At 44.3% G+C, this 20,777-nt stretch overlaps 1 protein-coding gene and 1 long non-coding RNA gene across 2 annotated transcripts in view; one reads left to right on the top strand and one right to left on the bottom strand.

Moving 5' to 3' along the window:
• ZDHHC8 (zDHHC palmitoyltransferase 8) overlaps positions 1-20,777 on the top strand; it is a 137,121-nt gene that overhangs the window by 102,204 nt on the left and 14,140 nt on the right. Inside the window, exons 2-8 of the mRNA XM_081842771.1 lie at positions 1,768-1,889; positions 4,476-4,633; positions 10,770-10,942; positions 12,845-12,947; positions 14,973-15,064; positions 16,069-16,201; positions 17,564-17,669. Of these exons, the coding sequence (XP_081698897.1) occupies positions 1,768-1,889; positions 4,476-4,633; positions 10,770-10,942; positions 12,845-12,947; positions 14,973-15,064; positions 16,069-16,201; positions 17,564-17,669 (887 nt within the window). The remainder of the gene's footprint in view (positions 1-1,767; positions 1,890-4,475; positions 4,634-10,769; positions 10,943-12,844; positions 12,948-14,972; positions 15,065-16,068; positions 16,202-17,563; positions 17,670-20,777) is intronic.
• Positions 1-20,777, bottom strand: part of LOC309330948 — a 138,582-nt gene that overhangs the window by 93,560 nt on the left and 24,245 nt on the right. The gene's annotated exons all lie outside the window — the stretch shown is intronic.

Here is a 20,777-nt window from a genome sequence, read left to right on the forward strand (position 1 = left end):
AACAACAACAACATACAGTATTCCTATCTTACCTTTTGCATTTAAGCTGGCAATTTCATTCACAACTGCTTATCTCAGAACTCTTGCAGCAGTTTCTTTTTCCCCCTACAGTGCAGTTTATACCCTACCAAAAAAACGAAAAGAGAAAGAAATCCAGAAAACAAATTATACAAGGAACAATGGTAGGGTGGAGACGAAAGAACTCTGGCTAATGTTTCTAATGATTCACTGTGTCCTTTCTTTAAACTTCAGTGAACTCATTCAAATATGCAACTCCAGTAAATGAACAGATTTGTTTATGGTTGTAGGTTTCCTTCCATGATGGAGTTGGTGGCACTAATTTCCTATTGAAAAATAGGCTATTAATTTTCACTGGGTAGCTAATTAGCTGCAGAGTCTAAAGAGGTAGGGCCACCAGTTGTCGGAGGTTGACTTGCCGGGTCGTTTGGGGCAAACCAGGAACATCTTTCCATCATAACGACATTAGACACGGGAATGTTCAAGCAGTAGCCACAAAGGGAAACCCAGGAGCACACTCTAAACACGCTCCCAATTCTTCCTTTGCAGTTGCAGTTTGAACTCAACGCCTTTTGATTTTGGCACCTTCTTCAGTCCCCTTGCACACGGTCAGAAAAAGAAGCCAAATTTTAAAAAGCATTGAGTTCAAGCCTCAACTGCAAAAGAAGAATCAAGATTATTCTTGCCTCTTGAAATCAAGCCAGGATTGCACAGGAAAAAACTGAACAGCGGCTGCCCATGGTGGAATTGCAACCAAGTGTGAATGGGTTGGATTTGCAGTGGTGTCCTGGCCCACCCCAGCTAAGGAAGTCTGATAGTTAAGTCTTTATTGATGAAGAAGCACTTACAGTGCTACCTTGGGTTAAGAACTTATTTCGTTCTGGAGGTCTGTTCTTAACCTGAAGCACCACTTTAGCTAATAGGGCCTCCTGCTGCCGCCGCACCGCCGGAGCACAATTTCTGTTCTCATCCTGAAGCAAAGTTCTTAACCTGAAGCACGATTTCTGGGTTAGCGGAGTCTGTAAACTGAAGCGTCTGTAACCTGAAGCGTCTGTAACCTGAGGTACCACTGTATTTCTGGGTTAGCGGAATCTGTAACCTGAAGCGTCTGTAACCTGAAGTGTCTGTAATCCGAGATACCACTGTACATCAACTCTGAATGTGCTCTGAGTGCACATGCACACGCATGTTTCTAGCCACTGGGCGCTGTCCCCCACGGATCTGTGCCTTGCAGAGTAGTTGCAGCGACAGCAAGACCTGCCCTGCCCCCAGCTTATATAAGCTCCCCTGATGGGTTGTGCTTCGACATCCTTTGAACCACATCAGCAAGGCTGGGGGGGACGGGACAGTGCCCAGTGGCTAGAAACATCCATGTGCATGTGCATTCAGAGCACGTTCAGAGTTGATGTACAGTAGTACCATTGGGTCTTGTCATTTGAGTAACCCAGGACCTCCATACATGCTGCCCTGGCTTGCAGGAAAACAGTGCAAGAGGCAGCAGTTGCAAGTTACCACTCTCTGCAGCCACAGCAGGTGCTGTGATTCTCCAGCGATTTGACTTCAAACTCCACTGTCTCTTGAGATGGACAGATGCCAGCAACAACTCTGCTTCACCCCTACTTTTGCCTTTGGGGAATGCCATATTAAAATGTGTTCGGGTTGAGATGCTCTAGGGTGGGAGACACTGACAAAGGCAAATCGTTCGACAAACTAAGACTAATTCCAACCTCGCTTTTCTCTTGTATGCAGGTGCCCCTGGTTAACAAGAGCCGTCTCTCCAGCCATCCCGCTATACAATGGGCTCGTGTTCCTGTTTGTACTCGCAAACTTCAGCATGGCAACCTTCATGGACCCTGGGGTTTTTCCACGAGGTAAACCTGGACAGGATGAGGGCGGGTGGCTCGGGGAAAATATGGGCAGAAAGGTATGAAGGCAAACAAACAGATACTAATAATAATAATAATATACCTTTATTGTCAATGTACAACCTGTGTACAATGAAATTAACTGAGCCTCCCCCCCCAAACACTCAGTCTCATTGCACTCTGTGTGCTTGTCGCACAACACACCAATCCTGAAAGTCAGTTGCACTATATTATTTTCCGTTCAGCAGCCTAACAGCCCATGGATAGAAACTGTTTTTTAGCCTACAAAATGGCACAACCAGCTTTTATCCCCCCCCCCACTATTAATACCCCTAATAGGAAAATTAGTTACCTGATTATGCAGCCTTAATCTACAGTTTGGAGAACTCCTGTTCAGAGTTCCTAGCCAGCCAGCTGTGCCCTGTTCCATCCTCCCCACCATCACCAGTCTTGTCCCGTCCCCCCCCCCCCGCCTCCCGCAACAGATACTCTGTGTTCTGTTGCTATCGAGCATGCTCAGTCCTCATCAGACTGGGGGGGGCGTGTTTCCTTCCACTTAGGTTTTCCCCCACCCAGATTGTTGGACTTCTGTAACCCTTTGGGGTTCCTCTGAACATGTTGATACCTCCCTCCTGGATGGTGCATTTTTGGCCGAGTCGTGTTCTATAAACAGAGAGTGAGTTTACTATTGGTAAATATCAAGGATGGGCAGATGGGAGTTGTAATTCAGTAACATCTAGAAGGGCACAGATTCCCCATCTCTGGTATATTGGAGTTGTTGTTGTTGTTATTTAGATGTGTTAGTCACCCGTATCCCAAATAGGATCGTTCATTGTTTATTTGCAACGGATTGCTGTTGTGAACAGCGACAAATGCTCTTGTCAGATGTGTGTGTCTGGCTTCAACTCATGCAACATGCCAGCTTTTATCACGTTTGATGGGAGATGTGCTGGTAAACACTATGCAGATTCTTGTCTGGGTACCTTAGTCTCTTTCTTTTGAAGTGTCTATCCTTTTAAGTCATGAAACTAGCGGCTTGTTCCTACTTTCTCAGGAGCCTTTAGTGCAATCGCTGCTGATGTTTGTTTTTCTGGGTTTTAGGTTTTATTCAATGTGTTACCTCTGCTGAGATTTCCTAGTGACGCCAAGCCTGTCACAAATGGTAGACGAGGGAGGTAAATTTATTCTGCAGGTGGGCACTCCATGGAATATGTATTTTTAAGAGCAGAAAACACTGAATATATAAACTGGGATGTGAGGAAGAAGGGTTATGTTAGCCTAGCCTTCTCCCTTGATATTCTGATTTTTAATGTGCTGGGGTTTTTATTTATTTATTTGCACTTCCACACCTTAGATTTAAAGCACATGACTTCCCCCCAAAGAATCCTGGCAACAGAAGCAGCCTTAACAAACCACAGGATCCCAGGATTATTTGGGCGAAGCCATGCGCTTGAAATACGTGGTGTGAATGTGACTGTACAGTTTAGACATGAGTTTAATGTATCCTTCCCTCTGTTCCCAATGATCAGACTACAGTGGTACCTTGGTTGTCATAGTTAATCTGTTCCGGGAGTCCGTTCGCCCCCCCCGGAACTGTTCGAAAACCAAGGCGCAGCTTCCGATTGGCTGCAGGAGCTTCCTGCAGCCAATTGGAAGCTGCAGAAGCTGCGTTGGAAGTTCGGCTTCCAAAAAACATTCGCAAACCAGAACACTTACTCCAGGGTTTGTGGCGTTCGGGAGCCGATTTGTTCGGGAGCCAAGCCATTCGACAAAGCCACTTCCGAGCTGGAGAGGAGGTGGGGTTGTGGGCCCACCCCCTCCCCACGCACGTGGGGGCTGGCTCACAGCCCCCGCAAGAGCAGGGGAATCCTCAGGAGCGTCACCACCCCGGCCAGCCAATCGGAGGGCCGGGGAGGCGTGGCCTAACACATTTAAGGCTGGCGCGCCCGGGGACTCTCCTCTCTTCCCCGTTCCAGCTGTGTGTCACTGGTAGAGAAGAAGAAGAGTTTGGATTTGATATCCCGCCTTTCACTCCCTTTAAGGAGTCTCAAAGCGGCTAACATTCTCCTTTCCCTTCCTCCCCCACAACAAACACTCTGTGAGGTGAGCGGGGCTGAGAGACTTCAAAGAAGTGTGACTAGCCCAAGGTCACCCAGCAGCTGCATGTGGAGGAGCGGAGACGCGAACCCGGTTCCCCAGATTACGAGACTACCCCTCTTAACCACTACACCACACTGGCTCTCACTGGTAGGGCTATAGTTCAGTGACTGCATCCTCTTGCCTAGACAGTGGTGAAGGGCCAGAGCTGCGCTAGAGCAGCTTCTTTGCATGCAGAAGGTCCATGTTTCAGTCCCTGGCATCTCCAGCTGGGGCTGGGAGAGAACTCTGCTGGAAAACCCAACAGTGGCAGTGTAGGAAGTACTGATCTAGATGCTCCAATAGTCTGACTTGGTACCAGGCAGATTCCCATTGTGTTGCTCTGTATTACGTTGTGCTGTGCTCTTAGTGGTTTGGTGCTAACCATCTTCTGCCTCCATCTAACCATGTGTTTTCTCCTCCTTTCCCGCGGATGGGGTTGAAACCTTTGAGCAGCAGACGAAGACGAGGATAAAGACGACGACTTCCGAGCTCCACTCTACAAGAACGTGGAGATTAAAGGGATCCAAGTACGGATGAAGTGGTGCGCCACCTGCCATTTCTACCGCCCTCCGCGCTGTTCCCATTGCAGCGTCTGTGACAATTGTGTTGAGGTAGGACAAGGCCCCCCTGCCCACTTTGGGGGAAGAGACTCTAGCTCCGTGGTGGAGCCATAACAAAATATGACTCCCCAGTACAGTCCAACCTGGGTTGTTGAACGTAACCCGTTCCAGAAGACGGTTCAACATCTGAAACGTTCGACGACTGAGCCGTGGCTTCTGATTGGTTGCAAGAGCTTCTTGCACTCAAGCGGAATCCGTGGCAGACGTTCGGGTTCCAAAAAAACATTCGAAAATTGGAGCATTTACTTCCGCGTTTTGGCATTTGGGAGCTGAAACGTTCAAAAATGGAGCCGTTCGAGAACCAAGGTTTGACTGTATCCTTGAGCATTTTGCGGAGAGGGAAATCATAGCTTAGTTTTAACTAGTTTAATTTTGCTTTTGTTTGTTTTTTAATGTTGCATACCATCCTGGGATCCTGCATTGATATAAAAATGTATGGTGGTAGTATTTAGCATGAATATTTGGCTCAACAGCATTGAGCTTGAATCCCTGGGTTCAATATACTTTTTCAGCCATTGACTTTTTTTGGTGAGGTCAGGACTGTTCCTTTTTTCTTTTCTTTTTTAGCTTCAGCCCCCTAATAGCAAAGTATAGTGGAGATTTCTAGCCTGATCTGGTGAAGAATGCAGCCAAAAAGACAAGGAAATGTTGTTTGTAAACTAGAGAACTGGAGAACTGTGACTCCAGGATGTTGCTGTCAGGCAAGGTGTAGCTGTCCTCCATACCAAAATTATTCGGGGTCATTTCTGTTGTGAGGCCATTTCTTTCCATCAGCTGGTTGACTAAAGTTGTAATGCTAACCCCACTGAACTCAATAGGACTTACTTCTAAGAAAGTAAGAGTAAGAAAGCACTCTTAAGTCTTTAACACAATGTTTAAAAGTAGTCAACTGTGTAATTAAAAAGGGAGGGGAAATCTAATCAGTTGTAATAAGCAGAAACTCATTAAGCGAGGTGTCAAAGGCAGCCAGAGACAATTGTAAAGCATTCTGACTGTAATCACAAGATCGGTCGCAATGAAAACTAACAGAGCAGAATTCATTCTCTGAGAAATAAGAACAGGATTTTAATTCTAACAGCAATTAAAAAAAACCAACCCTAACAAACCTTTAAGCGGGTTTCAACATGCTCTTTTAAAAAAATTAAAATTTTCTTAATTTTGAAATTTACAATTATCAAACAACCAAAATAAAAAGAGAATTCCATAGATTCTCCTGAACTTCCCTCCTCCCCTTTGTGGGTCCTTATGTTAACTTTTTTCCTCCTGCAACCTGTCTATTAATCCCAGTCTGTTAAATCTCCTTTACAACCAAAGGTCAACATTAAACTACAAGTTTCATTCTAATCCTATTAATAATATTAATTGCTTACAATGATAAATTATATGCTTTCCCCATTCCTTATTAAAATTTGTGTCTTCCTTATTTCTAATTCTTCCAGTCATTTTGGCATATTTCATCAGTTTAATTTGCCATTCTTCCCTGGTAGGGACTATGTCTTCTTTCCATCTCTGGACAAGTAACATCCGAGCAGCAGTGGTCGCATACATAAATAGTCTTTTCTGATCCATTGGTATTTCGGTACCTAGAATTCCTGGAAGGAAAGCTTTGGGGTTTTTTTTAGAAAAGGTTATTTTAAAGATTTTTCTCCAGTTCATTATATAAAAAAAGGTAAAGGACCCCTGACAGTTAAGTCCAGTCGCGAACGACTCTGGGGTTGCAGTGCTCATCTCGCTTTACTGGCTGAGGGAGCCGATGTTTGTCCGCAGTCAGTTTTTCCGGGTCATGTGGCCAGCATGACTACACCGCTTCTGGCAAAACCAGAGCAGTGCACGGAGTGCACGGAAACGCCATTTACCTTCCCGCCGGAGCGGTACCTGTTTATCTACTTGCACTTTGACGTGCTTTCGAACTGCTAGGTTGGCAGGAGCAGGGACTGAGCAACGGGAGCTCAACCCATTGCAGGGATTCGAACCGTGGACATTCTGACCAGCAAGCCCTAGGCTCTGTGGTTTAGACCACAGTGCCACCCGCGTCCTTAGTTCATTATATACCGTTTCCCAAAATTCTTTTACTACTTTACAAGTCCACCACATGTGATAAAAGGCACCTTCTTTTTCCTTACATTTCCAGTATGTATTTGACCTTGTTTTATATATTTTACTAGAAGTACCAACAGTGCATCATTTCAGTGTAATTTTAAATGTAAAGTATAATATGCTGTAAACTTCAAATCCCAGTTCCATAACCTCTCACATGCTATAAGTTGTATATTATGTCCAAAGTCCCTCGCCCAGTGTATCTTAACCAATTTAACCTGTTCATCTTTTGTATGCCATTCTAATATTAGTTTATACATTTTAGAAAGCAACATTCTCATGAGGTTCAACAGGTGTCGATATTGTGCTATATTGGAGCCATATAATTCTTTATTATATTGTATTTAGTGAAGTATTATCATAGAATTTTTGAAGTCTTAACACCTGCTGAACTTAATGACAATGGAAGGGAATGTGGAGATCATCTGGTCCAGTGGTGAAGAACCTCCAGCCTCCCAGGTGGTTTTTTGGGGGGAGGGAATACCCATCTGCCCATCACCTGATGTCATATGGCTATCCTGATCTGTGTGGCCTCAGGGAAGGCAGAAGTGAGGAGCCCAGAGCAGGGAGGACATACCGTACATCATCAGCTCCCAGTGGCCTGAGATGACTCTGTCACTCTACATATTAGACAATGCAGTTGTTTCAATGTTTTAAACTTGTAAACCGCCTTAGGTGCCTTGGCAGAAAGGTGGTATATGAATCAGATTGATAGATGATAGATAGAAAGATGATAGACAGACAGACAGACAGATAGATGATAGATAGATGATAGATAGATGATAGATAGATAGATAGATAGATAGATAGATAGATAGATAGATAGATGATAGATAGATGATAGATAGATTAGATAGATGATAGATAGATAGATAGATAGATAGATAGATGATAGATAGATTAGATAGATGATAAATAGATAGATAGATAGATAGATAGATGATAGATAGATAGATAGATAGATAGATAGATAGATAGATAGATAGATGATAGATAGATAGATGATAGATAGATAGATGATAGATAGATAGATAGATGATAGATAGATTAGATAGATGATAGATAGATAGATAGATAGATAGATAGATAGATAGATAGATGATAGATAGATTAGATAGATGATAAATAGATAGATAGATAGATAGATGATAGATAGATGATAGATAGATAGATAGATGATAGATAGATAGATAGATGATAGATGATAGCTAGATAGCTAGATAGCTAGATAGCTAGATAGCTAGATAGCTAGATAGCTAGATAGATAGATAGATAGATAGATAGATAGATAGATATAGATAGATAAGCCACAGTGCCAAATTAAAAAAGAAAGAAAGAATCTACTTCCTTTCCAGCCTCTGCTTGAATGTGGCACTTTTTAAAATTTCCCACCTTTTTCTGCCACCCTGCACAGCAACAGGAAAAGACACCAGATTCAAAAAGCATTGGATTCAATGCCTGTTCACTCAGCCTGTTTCAAGACCCAGGTGTTAGACTGCAACTCCCATGATTCCTGACATAGGCCATGCTGGCTGGAATGGATGTGAGCTGTCTGGAGGGCATTACATTCTCCGCCCTTGAACTAGATGATGTTGAACTAGAATTTGAAAGAGCCATTTGCACAAGAGAAAGCCCTAATCTGAGCAGGAAGCTCACTGTGGAAGTGCACTCACTGAGGCCAACCTTCCATGAGGGCAGGGATAGGGAAACTGTGGCCAGGTGCTGGACTACAACACCCATCATCCCTGAACATTGACCATGCTGGGTGGGACTGATGGGACTTGTAGTCCAACAACATCTGGCAGGCATCCAGGTTAGGGGAGGTTGCCCTACAAGCTTTCCCCCGAGGAAGCACAAGGAAACCAGGTGTCCTTTTTTTCCTCCCAGTTTTCCGAGTGAGACATAATGCAGACCATCTCTCATCACTTCCCATCCTGGTTTGCTGTAGCAGACAGCATTCCTACATTATTAAGCTTTGATTGCTTACCGAGGAGAATAAGCAGAGCCATTAACAAACCTTGAATCAATAAGCTTTGTCATCAGACCAAGCCGTCTATTGATTTCCCCCTCCCTTTTTGGCAAGGTGAAACTCCTATGTGCTTATGTATCACGCTGGTGCCAGGAGACTTGGTCACAACGAAGCCTTTATTGGCGTTTCAATCCAGAGGCTCCCTTTAAAAGGCAAGAGTTGTCATGCATTTGTTTCATTCACATCCAGGTTTTAAATTTCACAATCACTTCCAATGGAAAGCATAATTTAAAGGCTGCAGGGTGAGATAGCAAATGCTGGAGACAGCCAGTCCCCACAACCATTCTACTTGCACAAGACAAGCCTAGGCTTCCATTTCCAGCGGCACGGGGGATAAATTGGTTCTGTCCACACATGCCTGAATTTTGCATGCTGCCGTTCAGTTGGCTCCAGTTTTTGGCGGGCCCTTGAGCAGGTAGACCTCCCTCCGTCCCACAAAACTTGTCTTGGAAAGGATGGCAACGGGCAGGGCATGCGACTCAATATAGTGCCCTGCAGTAGGGGCACACAGTCGTTTGGTAATGAATGAAAGATTGAGCCAAATGAGGCCCTACATTCAACACTAATCCCACGAGTAACAATTGGGCTTGTTTGCAACAGCTCATTTGTACCCGGTCATTTGGGGATAGGCAGTGGGCCTAAATTTTGCAGGTGCCTTCTGATGGCTGCCACATTATTTTCCCAGAATGCCCCAGAAGTTGCCACTTTTCATGGGCATTGCTGGGAGAGAGGGGTTGCTGCCACCAGCTGCGCAGGCTGCCATGTTCCTATGATGGCTGCTATTTTTTTTATCAACCATTAAGAGATAGAGGGAGAGAAGAAATAAGTTGGTTACAATATTGAATGATGACTGCCATCTCCACCACCACTCCACCACCAATGCTCCAGAATGAGGCAATATCTAGAGCAGCGTCTTCCAACCTTGGGTTGCCAGGGGTTTTTTTGACTGCATATCCCATCATCCCTAGACATTAACTTAAGCTGTCTGGGGCTGATGGGAATTGTAGTCCAGTAGTGTTTGGGGGCCCCAAGTTTGAAAAAGTCTGCTTTTATATTGCTGTTCTCCACCTTAGTGTTGTTGACAAGCAACACTACAGCACACTTTCTACTGTTCAAATTAGAAACCAAGTTACCGTATGTACAGTTCAGGAAAATGTGAGCGTGAAAGCTTAGCTTTCCGCTGTTTAACTTAAAGTGGTGTTGGTGGGGAGGCAGAGAATTCATCTTCTACCTGGACATGGGGTGAAGCCATCAGGTACCTTGTTTTTGGCTCTATAAGACTCACTTTTTCCCTCCTAAAAAGTTAGGGGGAAATGTGTGTGCGTCTTATGGAGTGAATGCCGGCTGCGCAGCTATCCCAGAAGCCACAACAGGAAGAGGGATCACTGCTTTCACTGCGCAGCGATCCCTCTTGCTGTTCTGGCTTCTGAGATTCAGAATTCCCCCCCCCCTTGTTTTCCTCCTCCAAAAACTAGGTGCGTCTTGTGGTCTGGAGCATCTTATAGAGCGAAAACTATGGTAATTACCCTGCCACATACCAAACTATGATGCAGATATAATCAACCCACATTTTCTCTTTCCATAGAAGTCCACTTTCTCCTTGGGTCTCTCTTTGACAGGAAGGGCCATAGCTCAGTGGTAGAGCATCTGCTTTGCATGCAGAAGGTCGCAGGTTCAATCCCTGGTGTACCTACCTGAAACCCAGGAAAGTTACTGCCAGTCAGTGTCGACATTTCTGAGCTAGATGGACCAGTGGTCTGACTCGCTGCAAGGGAGCTTCCTGTGTTCCTTTTTTCTAAGCAATGGGACCTAGGACCAAGTTTAAAAATAACGAAAAGCTCAAGAGTCTCAAAACAGTGCAATCCAGCCGGATTCTGTGGTTTTGTTGTTGCCAACTAAATACCGGGCAAATCAAAGTTGGAAATTTTGGGTGGCATCTGTGATAACGTTGCTTCTTTCCGTAGCTGTCTGTTATGCTGTGTCTCTTCATTTCTTTGCAAGGATTTTGACCATCACTGCCCTTGGGTTAATAACTGCATAGGACGGAGGAACTACCGATATTTTTTCCTTTTCTTGCTGTCCTTAAGCGCCCACATGATTGGAGTGTTCAGCTTTGGGCTTATCTATGTTTTACACCATGCGCAGAAGCTGGGGGCGGCGCCCACAGCCATCACGTATCCTTCCTTCGGTGTTTGGGATGTTCAAGAACTGTGCAGAAGGAACCGGGCAGATGGGGCCTGTCTTAGGACTTGCACAAACAGCTGGCCCTTCGGTCATGGTAGTTCTACGACTTTTCCCAGCCTCATGGCCAGTGATTGGGGATGATGGGAGTTCTGCAGCCCAAATAACCCATGGAGGGTCCTAGGTTCTCCATCCCTGGTGCAGATGTTTTACACAGCTGTCAGCCAACATGGCATGATGCAGAGTTACAGAGTCCAAAAGCCCTCCTGACCTCCTCTGTTTCTGCTGGAGAAAGGCTGTGGCTCAATGTTAGCTGCACTGGCTCCCGGTGGGGTACAGGATCAGGTTTAAGGTGCTGGTTTTAACTTTCAAAGCCCTATACGGCCTAGGGCCCTCGTACCTGTGGGACCGCCTCTCCTGGTATGTCCCACAGAGGAACTTACGGTCTTCAAACAAAAACATCCTGAAGGTCCCAGGCCACAGAGAGGTTAGGCTGGCCTCAACCAGAGCCAGGGCTTTTTCGGCTGTGGCTCCAAGAGACTGGGGCCCTGTGGGACTTGACATCTTTCCGCAGGGCCTGCAAGACAGAGCTGTTCCACCAGGCCTTTGGTCAGGGCACAGCCTGACTTCCTCCTTTGGCAATCTTCACAGAACTTTAGCCTAATGGTTGCCATCAATTTGATTTGAATTAATTTTATAATGAAATGATTTTAGAATGTTGTACTATTTTATTGTTGTTAGCTGCCCTGAGCCCGGCTTCGGCTGGGGAGGGCGGGATATAAATAAAATTTATTATTATTATTATTATTATTATTATTATTATTATTATTATTATTCATCAGAGAACCTACACTGCCTGCAAATGGCGCCAGGTTCGATCCTCAGCATCAAGGCCCCAAACTCCCATCTGAAATCCTAAAACGCTGCTGCCCATCAGTGTAGGAAATACTGAACTAGATGGCCAAGGAGTCTGACCCAATATAAAGTAGCTTCCTATGTTCGTTTCTCATATTTCCAGCTGGGCGCAAGGCGAGTTGCAAAGCAGTTGCACTCAGCGTATTAGCACACTCCATCGTTCACCCTTAGCCATGCTTTGGCTTAGTGTTGTGTTTTGAAACAGACCAGTCTCTCTCCCAGCTAGTGCAGAGTTTTCCCTTTCTTCCTTCTACCGTATTTTTCGCTCTATAGGACGCACTTTTTCCCTTCTAAAAAGTAAGGGAAAATGTGTGTGCGTCTTACGGAGCAAATGCAGGCTGCGCAGCTAAGCCCAAAGCCAGAACAGTGAGACGGAGCGCTGCGCAGCGCTCCACCTCGCTGTTCTAGCTTGGGGATGGCTGTGTGCAAAGCCTCTGCCGGGCAGCAGGGTGCCTTCACCCCGCTGCCCTGTGGAGGCTGCAAAGGCTGTCCCCGAAGCCAGAACATCAAGAGGCTATCCCAGAAGCCAGATCCCTCTTGCTGTTCTGGCTTCTGGAGTTCATAATTTTTTCTTCTTGTTTCCTCCCCCCCAAACTTGGTGCATCTTATCTTCCGGTGCGTCCTATAGAGTGAAAAATACGGTAATTCTGTTCCCTTTTGTGTTTTGTTTTCTAGATTGTGAGCCTGCAGGCCCAGGGCCTGATAGTTTTTATTCCTCTAAAGTTCTTAGTGTATTTTTAGGCACTTTTATCAATAATAAATTATGATAATGAAGAAGAAAGCTAAGTAAAATCTCCGTAGTCAAAGGCAGTATACCGCCAACTGGTATTTGCCGGAGGACAAACAAATGGAGGGAAATAAGTTTCACTGGGTCTTCCCTGCTCCCAAATGGAGGACGATTATATTCCAGGTTATTTTTTCTTCTCCTTCAGTCATTTCTTCACCCTGAAGTAGAGAATTTCCTTAATGCAAGCATACAGTATGGCTGTCATGTGTGTGGCGGGTTTGTTCTTTATTCCAGTCATTGGTCTCACAGGTTTCCATATTGTTTTAGTGGCCCGGGGACGCACTACTAATGAACAGGTAAGATGGCATTATTATTATTATTATTATTATTATTATTATTATTATTATTATTATTAGCAGCAGTAGTAGTAGTAGTAGTAGTAGTAAAAATGTATACCCTGCCCTTAGACTGCATTAGCCAGGCAGCATACATGTAAATATTAAAGATCACATCCAGATTACCATTATTTTGGGGGAGGGATTCAATTGTGTTCTGGAAATTTGGGTTTGCACAGTTAAAGTCGCACTCTGTCGCTCTCTGTTGCAACAAACCTGCATTTTCATTTGATTTTTTTCCACTTATGAAAGTGACAGGGGAATGCACAAAAAAGCGTAAGGTAATGATTGATTAGCGTTCAATAAAGAGCAGACATCTTATCATCTCCAAACAAGCTCTGTATAAGCAAGTCAGAGGTGGATGCTCAATAAACAGTTTGCCTAGAGGAACTCAGCGACACAATAAACACATTCAAAGATGCAAACAGCAGATAGATAAAAGCAGGAATTTGCATGGTAATGTATATTTCCATGGAAACATGTGGCCTCCAGGTGTGCTTGAACTGCAGTTCCCATCAGCCCCTGCACATGCAGCCAATGGCCAGCGATGATGGAAGCTGTAGTTCGGCAACACCATTTCAAACCCTGACTTCTTTCCCCCTCTTTCTGCAGTTCCTTAAATTTGTTTTTAATATCTTCGGCCTATCCAGATTAACTTAATTTGTTCCTTTATTCGTCTACTTTAAATATATACTCTTATGAAACTGCAGGTTATTACAGTAATCCTGCCAAAGTTCTTATCAGTTTACAATTTGTCTGTAAACAGTCAATAAACCATTTCCATTCTTTTATAAAAAGTTTGTTATCTTGATTTCTTATTCTTCTGGTAAGTTTTGCCATTTCTGCATATTCCATAAGTTTTTGTATCCATTCTTCCTGCTGGGACTTTTACTTCTTTCCATTTGGGGGCAAGTAACATTCTTGATGCTATAGTAGCATTCATGAATACGTTTCCTTACAGTTTGGGTAGTTCTGTCCCTATAATTCCCAAAAGGAAAGCTTCTAGGTTTGTTTGTTTTTACAAATGTTATTTTAAACACCCTTTTCCATTCATTATATATCATTTCCCAGTAAGTTTTAGCCTTACTACAAAACCACCACATATGATAAAAATAACCTTCTTTCTCTTTACATTTCCAACACTTATTTGATTTAGATTTATACATTTTTGCCAATTTACTCGGTGTTAGATACCATTGATATATCCTTCTCATATAATTTTCTCTTAGGCCATAACATGCTCTCAGAATTTTTCACTGAACTTCTGCTGCCCACCTTTGCCAGTAGGGTTTATGTAAATAAAGCCAAAAAACAGCTTTCCCCTACATGTGGGAGGAAAATGGGAAAGGGGGTGGGGGCTTTAGGGCAGGGAAATGACAGGCAGGGGAAAGGAAAGTAAGTACTCCCTCGCTCCCCAAGGAGCTTTGCTATTTAAATTTTATTTTAAAGGCAGCTAGGAACTGCTGTGGGCTGCTGGGAGAGGTTTATTGTAGTCTTCCCCAACTTAGTTGCCTCTAGATGTTGGTGGGACTACAGTTTCCATCATCTGTGACCACTGTCATGCTAGCTGTGGCTGATGGGAAATGGAGTTCCAACAAACATCTAAGGCAGGCATGGCCAAACTTGGCCCTCCAGCTGTTTGGGGACTACAGTTCCCATCATCCCTGACCACTGGTCCTGTTAGCTAAGGATGATGGGAGTTGTAGTCCCAAAACAGCTGGAGGGCCAAGTTTGGCCATGCCTGATCTAAGGGGAACCAGTTTGGGGAAGGCCAGTCTTTTCTGGCACGTAGAATTTCTGGAAGCACCGAGTTGGCCATTGCTGGAAAGAGAACGCTGTGCTAGATGGATCTCTGGTCTGAGCAAGCAGGATCCTTCTTAAGGTCTTATGATATGGGGCACAGGTGATCGATGTGTTGTTGGTTTCTAAAGGGTTGATCGATGCTTCACGTACCTGTTCAAAGTGCCCTGAATGTTATAATTCCAGGTGACGGGTAAGTTCCGTGGGGGAGTAAATCCTTTCACTCGAGGATGCTGCGGTAATGTGGAACACGTTCTCTGCAGCCCTCTGGCACCCAGGTAAGCTAGGAGGAGAGACATATGAAACTCTAGCTACTGACCAAGGGTGAATCCCCACTGTGTTTAGTGTGTGCAAAAGTCAACTTTGGGCCTGGACAGCCTGTTTCAAATCTACCTCCTTGACTTATTCACATGTGGTGGGTGGAGGGAACATATCAGTGGCTCAGAAAAGGTTTCCCCTCTCTTCTCTCGCATAGGAGGTGATGCCTCTTTGAAGATGGTGCTAACAACCTTAAGGTTTTCTTAAAATATGCTTGTATTAAATAAATATAATCCTGCATGTTTCACCGGAGGTGTCATCTTAGAAGAGGCAGGAGAGAATGCCTCTCCAATAATGATGCCTTTCTCATGGCAGGCGTCATAATCTTAAAAACAAAAATTATATCCTATATACTTTCCCCCTCTTTAGAATTATTGCTTTTTCTCCAATTTCCACTGTATGCCGTTTTAATGGATTAATCAACTAAAACCATATACTTTCTTCCTTCAAAATTACTGTCCCCCCCCCCGCCACCACCAATTTCAATTGTAAGCAGATTTAATAGATCAATCAACAAAAAACCCATATACTTTTTTCTCCTTTGAAATGATTGCATTTTCTCCAATTCCCAGTGTACGCAGATTTAATGGATTAATCAACTAAAACCATGTCCTTTCCCCCTTCAGAATGATTGTTTTTTCCTCCAATTTCCAACGTTAGCAGATTTAATAGATTAATCAGCTAAAACCCATATACTTTTTTCTCTCCTTTGGAATGATTTTCTCCAATTTCAAACATTTTTATTTCACAGCATTTTGATGCTGCTTGATTATTATAAAACCCCAAGCGGTTTAAAGTTCGCAGACATAATGAATTATCTAAAGCCCATAAACAGATCTGTTAAGGCAGAATCTGATGAGAGTTGCAGTCCAAAGCATCTGGATGTGGGCACCAGGTTGGGGAAAGCTGATGCATGCCAAGAAGACTTTGTCTTCAAAGGAGAATTGCTTACATACTTTCTCAGGTACATTGTTGAGCCAAAGAAGAAACAGCCCGTAAGTGTGAAACCACCGTTCCTGAGACCAGACTTAACTGAGCGACAGATCACAGTGAAGATAAGCGACAATGGCATCCAAGCCAATCTCAACCGGAGCAAGGTAAAGCATTCATGGCATCATAGACTTGGGGCAGGTATATTCTGCAACATGTCATTGATGCAATAATTGATGCAATAATAATTGATGCAATATAATAATTGATGCAATAATAATTGATGCAATATAATAATTGATGCAATATAATAATTGATGCAATAATAGGGCACAAGTGATGGGCTGTTTTCTTTGTTCTATGATTGTACCTGTTCCGTTTGTTATTCTATAATTCTATATTGTTGTAACTTGCCCTGGGACCTCATGGTGATAAGTAAAATACAGTGGTACCTTGGCTGTCAAACTTAATCCATTCTGGGATTCCATTTGACTCCTGGAACTGTTCAAAAACCAAGGTACAGCTTCCAATTGGCTGTAGGAGCTTCCTGCACTCAATCGGAAGCCGCATCGGAAGTTCTAGTTCCAAAAAATGTTCACAAACCGAAACACTTACTTCTGGGTTTGCGGTGTTCAGGAGCCGATTTGTTCAGGAGCCAAACTGTTTGACAACCAAGTTACCACTGTAATGCTAGACACTTGAAACTGATAGACATGATTCATTCAGGAGCATTAAGTTAAACAGAATGGAATTTAGCTGGATGCAATCCAAAATAAAAGAAATAGTTTGGACCTAACCCTTTAATTGTATTTGCAATCAGAGTGGTTTAAAGACTGAGTTTTCCTTTGAATGCTTGTTTATGGATTGAGCTGGAATTCTAACAGGTACTAGAAATGCAGGCGGAGGGAAATAATAATTTCAGGCTAATTACTTGAAATAAAAATGCTTGTGTGTGCGGCATAAATATATAATCTCATTCATTAGTTTGTTTACTAAGCATGTTGCTACCTCTCAAAGCTAGTAGGAAAACAGATGGAAATGTGATCAAAAGATTCTAGGACTGTGTATGCACTCCTGTTAATTCTGCATCCAGTGAAGTCCACTGCAAGTTTGAAAAGAATCTATATCTACCCTGTATCTATCTCGCTGTTTCTTATGAAATGCTGCATGCTGGTGCCCACACATACACACACACCCCAGACACAAACCAGTTTTGCTCTGAATTGAGAAGAACAACCACCTAGCTGCTTTTTAAACCAGTAATGTGTTACACAGCCGAGTAATTCAGGGATATGAATTCTGGGGGCTCTGTGCACTTATGAACCAAATCTAGGAGAAATCCAGGCATTAGCTCATAAGTGTTTTCATTTGCACCCTGACAATTTGGAGAAGTAATTTGAAACATTGCCAAATGCCTGCAAAATGGCATGGTTGGAATCGACCTCCTTGCTTGAAGAGATTGTGCAACTTCTATGCCGCACTCTCTGGTATGGTATGGAAGACCTCATTTGCTTTGTGGTTATTTTCAGTCTAAAGTTAGCCTGGAAGGGCTGGAAGATAAAACCATGGATATTCAGCCTCCTCTACCCCCCAAAGGAGATTCCAGCAAGTACAGTGAGCTGGGGAGCAGCGAAGGTAAAGTGCCCTGTTTTGTGCTTTGTACGTTTAAAACCAGGGAAAATATCTTTGGTCTCTTGAAACTTCCTTTCTGCTAGAATGTGAACATAGGTTGAGTTGGTAGCTGTGATCCAGAAAACACTGTCCAGTTGGCAAAGGGGACATAGCCAAGCACATGTCTCGTGTGCATGAGGTCCTAGGTTAAATCTCAATCCTCTCTGGTTAAAAAGATCTCATTGTGGATATTTCACCCGTCCCATTGCAAGAATCTCCTGACAATGTTTTCAGAAAGGAGGGGCAGAATCTGCTCATCGCTTCTTCCGCTCCAGCCTGACTCTGTGGGAGTGTGAGTGTTATCTGTCTAAAGATGACGGCTTAGGCAACCGTAACACTCATGCAGTCCAGTAGCCTCCATTAGTTTCTAGTTCATTTTTAGTTTGCAGTAGCTGTAAAGGATAAAGAAGTTATGCTTCAGATTCGTCATCCGTGTAGTTCATCCTCTGCTGTGCTCTGCTGACTTTGGCATTGAGTTTGGTGCTCACAGCTCAAAGTTGTGAGTCCATTGCACTTAGACCTGCTTCCCTGCGGCGGAGGGAAGTGCTTTCCCAGCTCGCCTGGCCCAGTCGGGGTTGAAGAGGTTGAGCTCAGTCGTTGGCACCGGCTCAAAGTTGAAGCTGGCACTCATAGCAGGTGGTGAGAAACACCTTTATCCACCTGAAGCCTTAGAGAGCTACTGCCATTAGGAGCAGACTGGGCTCGCTCAATCAATGGTCTGACTTGGTAAAAGAGAGCTTCAGAGTGATGTTATAATATGGGGGGGGTGGAACCCACCACTTTCAGCATTAGACCCACATCTTCTAACTAGCCTGTAGCCCTCCAGATGTTGTTAGACTCCCAGCTTTTGTTATCCCTGGCCGCTGACCATGCTCATGGACATCAATGCTGAAGTGAGTTAGAGTCCAACATCTGGGGGGCCCAGGTTAGCCACCCCCCACTTTACAGGGAAGGGCCACCTCTCAGTGGAAGAGCACACGCTTTGTCAGGAAATGGTCCCAAGTTCAGTTGCCGCTATCTACAGGGAAGGACGCGGGTGGCGCTGTGGATTAAACCACAGAGTCTTCTTGCCAATCAGAAGGTCGGCTGTTCGGATCCCCATGATGGGGTGAGCTCCCTTTGCTCGGTCCCTGCTCCTGCCAACCTAGCAGTTCGAAAGCACATCAAAGTGCAAGTAGATAAATAGGTACTGCTCCGGCGGGAAGGTAAACGCCGTTTCCATGCACTGCTCTGGTTCGCCAGAAGCGGCTTAGTCATGCTGGCCACATGACCTGGAAGCCGTACGCCGGCTCCCTCAGCCAATAAAGTGAGATGAGCGCCGCAACCCCAGAGTTGTCCATGACTGGACCTAATGGTCAGGGGTCCCTTTACCTTTACCTTTTACAGGGAAGGTTTGGAAAGACCTGTGTGGAGTCACTGCCAGGCAGTGTAGACAGTACGAAGCAAGACGGACCCGTGTTCTTGCTTGGTAAAAGGCAGCACCCTATGTATTTTATATAAGAGCTAGCAACCTACACTGTTCAAATCAAAATGTGATTCTGTGGGTGGTATTCAGCTAATTTTTACTCAGAGTAGACCTGCTGGCATAAATCATTGCAACAAAGTTAGGCTCATTAAATTCAGCAGGTCTACTCTGAGTAAAACTTAGGGGGTTTTTTGTTGTTATTTTTTTGAGTAAAACTTAGTTGAACGCCACCCTGCATCTCTGCAGTTTATAGTTCTCCGGCTGGTGTTCTCCGATATCCCTTTGCTGTTCCTCTGGGCCACCCCCTCTTTCCTTTATAGAGTAACAAGATTCAAAGAAAGACAGGGATCTTTAATTTTAGCTATCCCTACGCCAACATCATCCAAATCCCTGTATGACAAAACTGGACCAGCCAAAATGGCTTCTTTGCTTGTACAAATAATAAAAGGTAAAGGGGGGGGATGTTCCCCTTTGGTCTTGGTTGCTTGGTGTCTCCCAATGCTGATATATTTGGTTTTTTTGTCCTAGTATTTTCTCTTGATGAAGGTAGTTGGGTGTCTTGGGTGTCTGTCTGTAGAAAAGTAGGGTATAAATTGAATCACAGAATAGTCTGTTTTCACAGCTTTCCCTAACTTTCCTCAAGCCCCTGATTCATTTCCTAGTCGCGTCCCCTTCTCCTCATCTTATGACCTTTTTGACTGCATTGTCCCTCTGAAGAGCCAAACAAATCAGCCAATGGCAGCCAGAGACTCTTGCCTGCTTCACCTGCTCTGTTCCATCTATGCCAGTCTCTGCCAAACATTTTATCACCACCTCCAAATCCTTTTGCACATTGTAACACGAAGGAGCTGTAGCTCAGTGGCAGTTTTGTATGCTCAGTGTAAATTATCCAGGGGAACACCTTGTTTATCCAGTGCTACTACACATGGGCTTCTTTCATATGCTTGCACATCAACATGAACAAATTATTGTCTTATCTGTGACTGTCCCAGCTGGCCTTGAGGTTCCCGGGGGAAGCTGGGTTGAAGTGGTGGAACTTACTAGAAGAGCAGAATCCTATTGTCCAGGGCAGAGTCAAGATAGGTTACAAAGGATTGCATCAGGCAAGCAGAGCAAAGTCTTTCAGGACCCTGGACAGATCACTGTGGCAAGGGCTGGTTGGAGCTCACCCAAGGAGAGCTGTTGTCTCAGCAGCATGCTGAGGCCTTATGGTCTGGACCTGCTGTTAACCCTCTCCCTCTGAGGATAGGATTTAAAGGGGCATTACCTGAAGCTGCAGGTACTAGCTCCTATGGCATGTTGGGGGTGAGGACTCCATTAGTGGAAGGGAAGCTGTCCACATCAGGAGCCTAGGAGCTACGTAAAGCCATGTCTTCTGGCCTTGTAGGTCCTGGAGTGAGGAGGCTGCTGATCCTCTACTTCAAAATAGGGCCTCTGTTCTGTCTTTTAAACTTGAGTGGCACTGAATAGTAAAAGACACTATACCTTGTGGAATAATATATGGTGTCTGTTTATATATCAAAACTGAAGAAAGCCAAAGGGGGGCAGGTTGAAGCCAGAGAACGTGACTTAGTGGAATGAAAGAGAGTAAGTGAGTTTTCTTTCCT

This window comes from Podarcis erhardii, assembly GCF_964252035.2.
Source record: "Podarcis erhardii genome assembly, chromosome: 15".
NCBI classification, from domain to species: domain Eukaryota; kingdom Metazoa; phylum Chordata; class Lepidosauria; order Squamata; family Lacertidae; genus Podarcis; species Podarcis erhardii.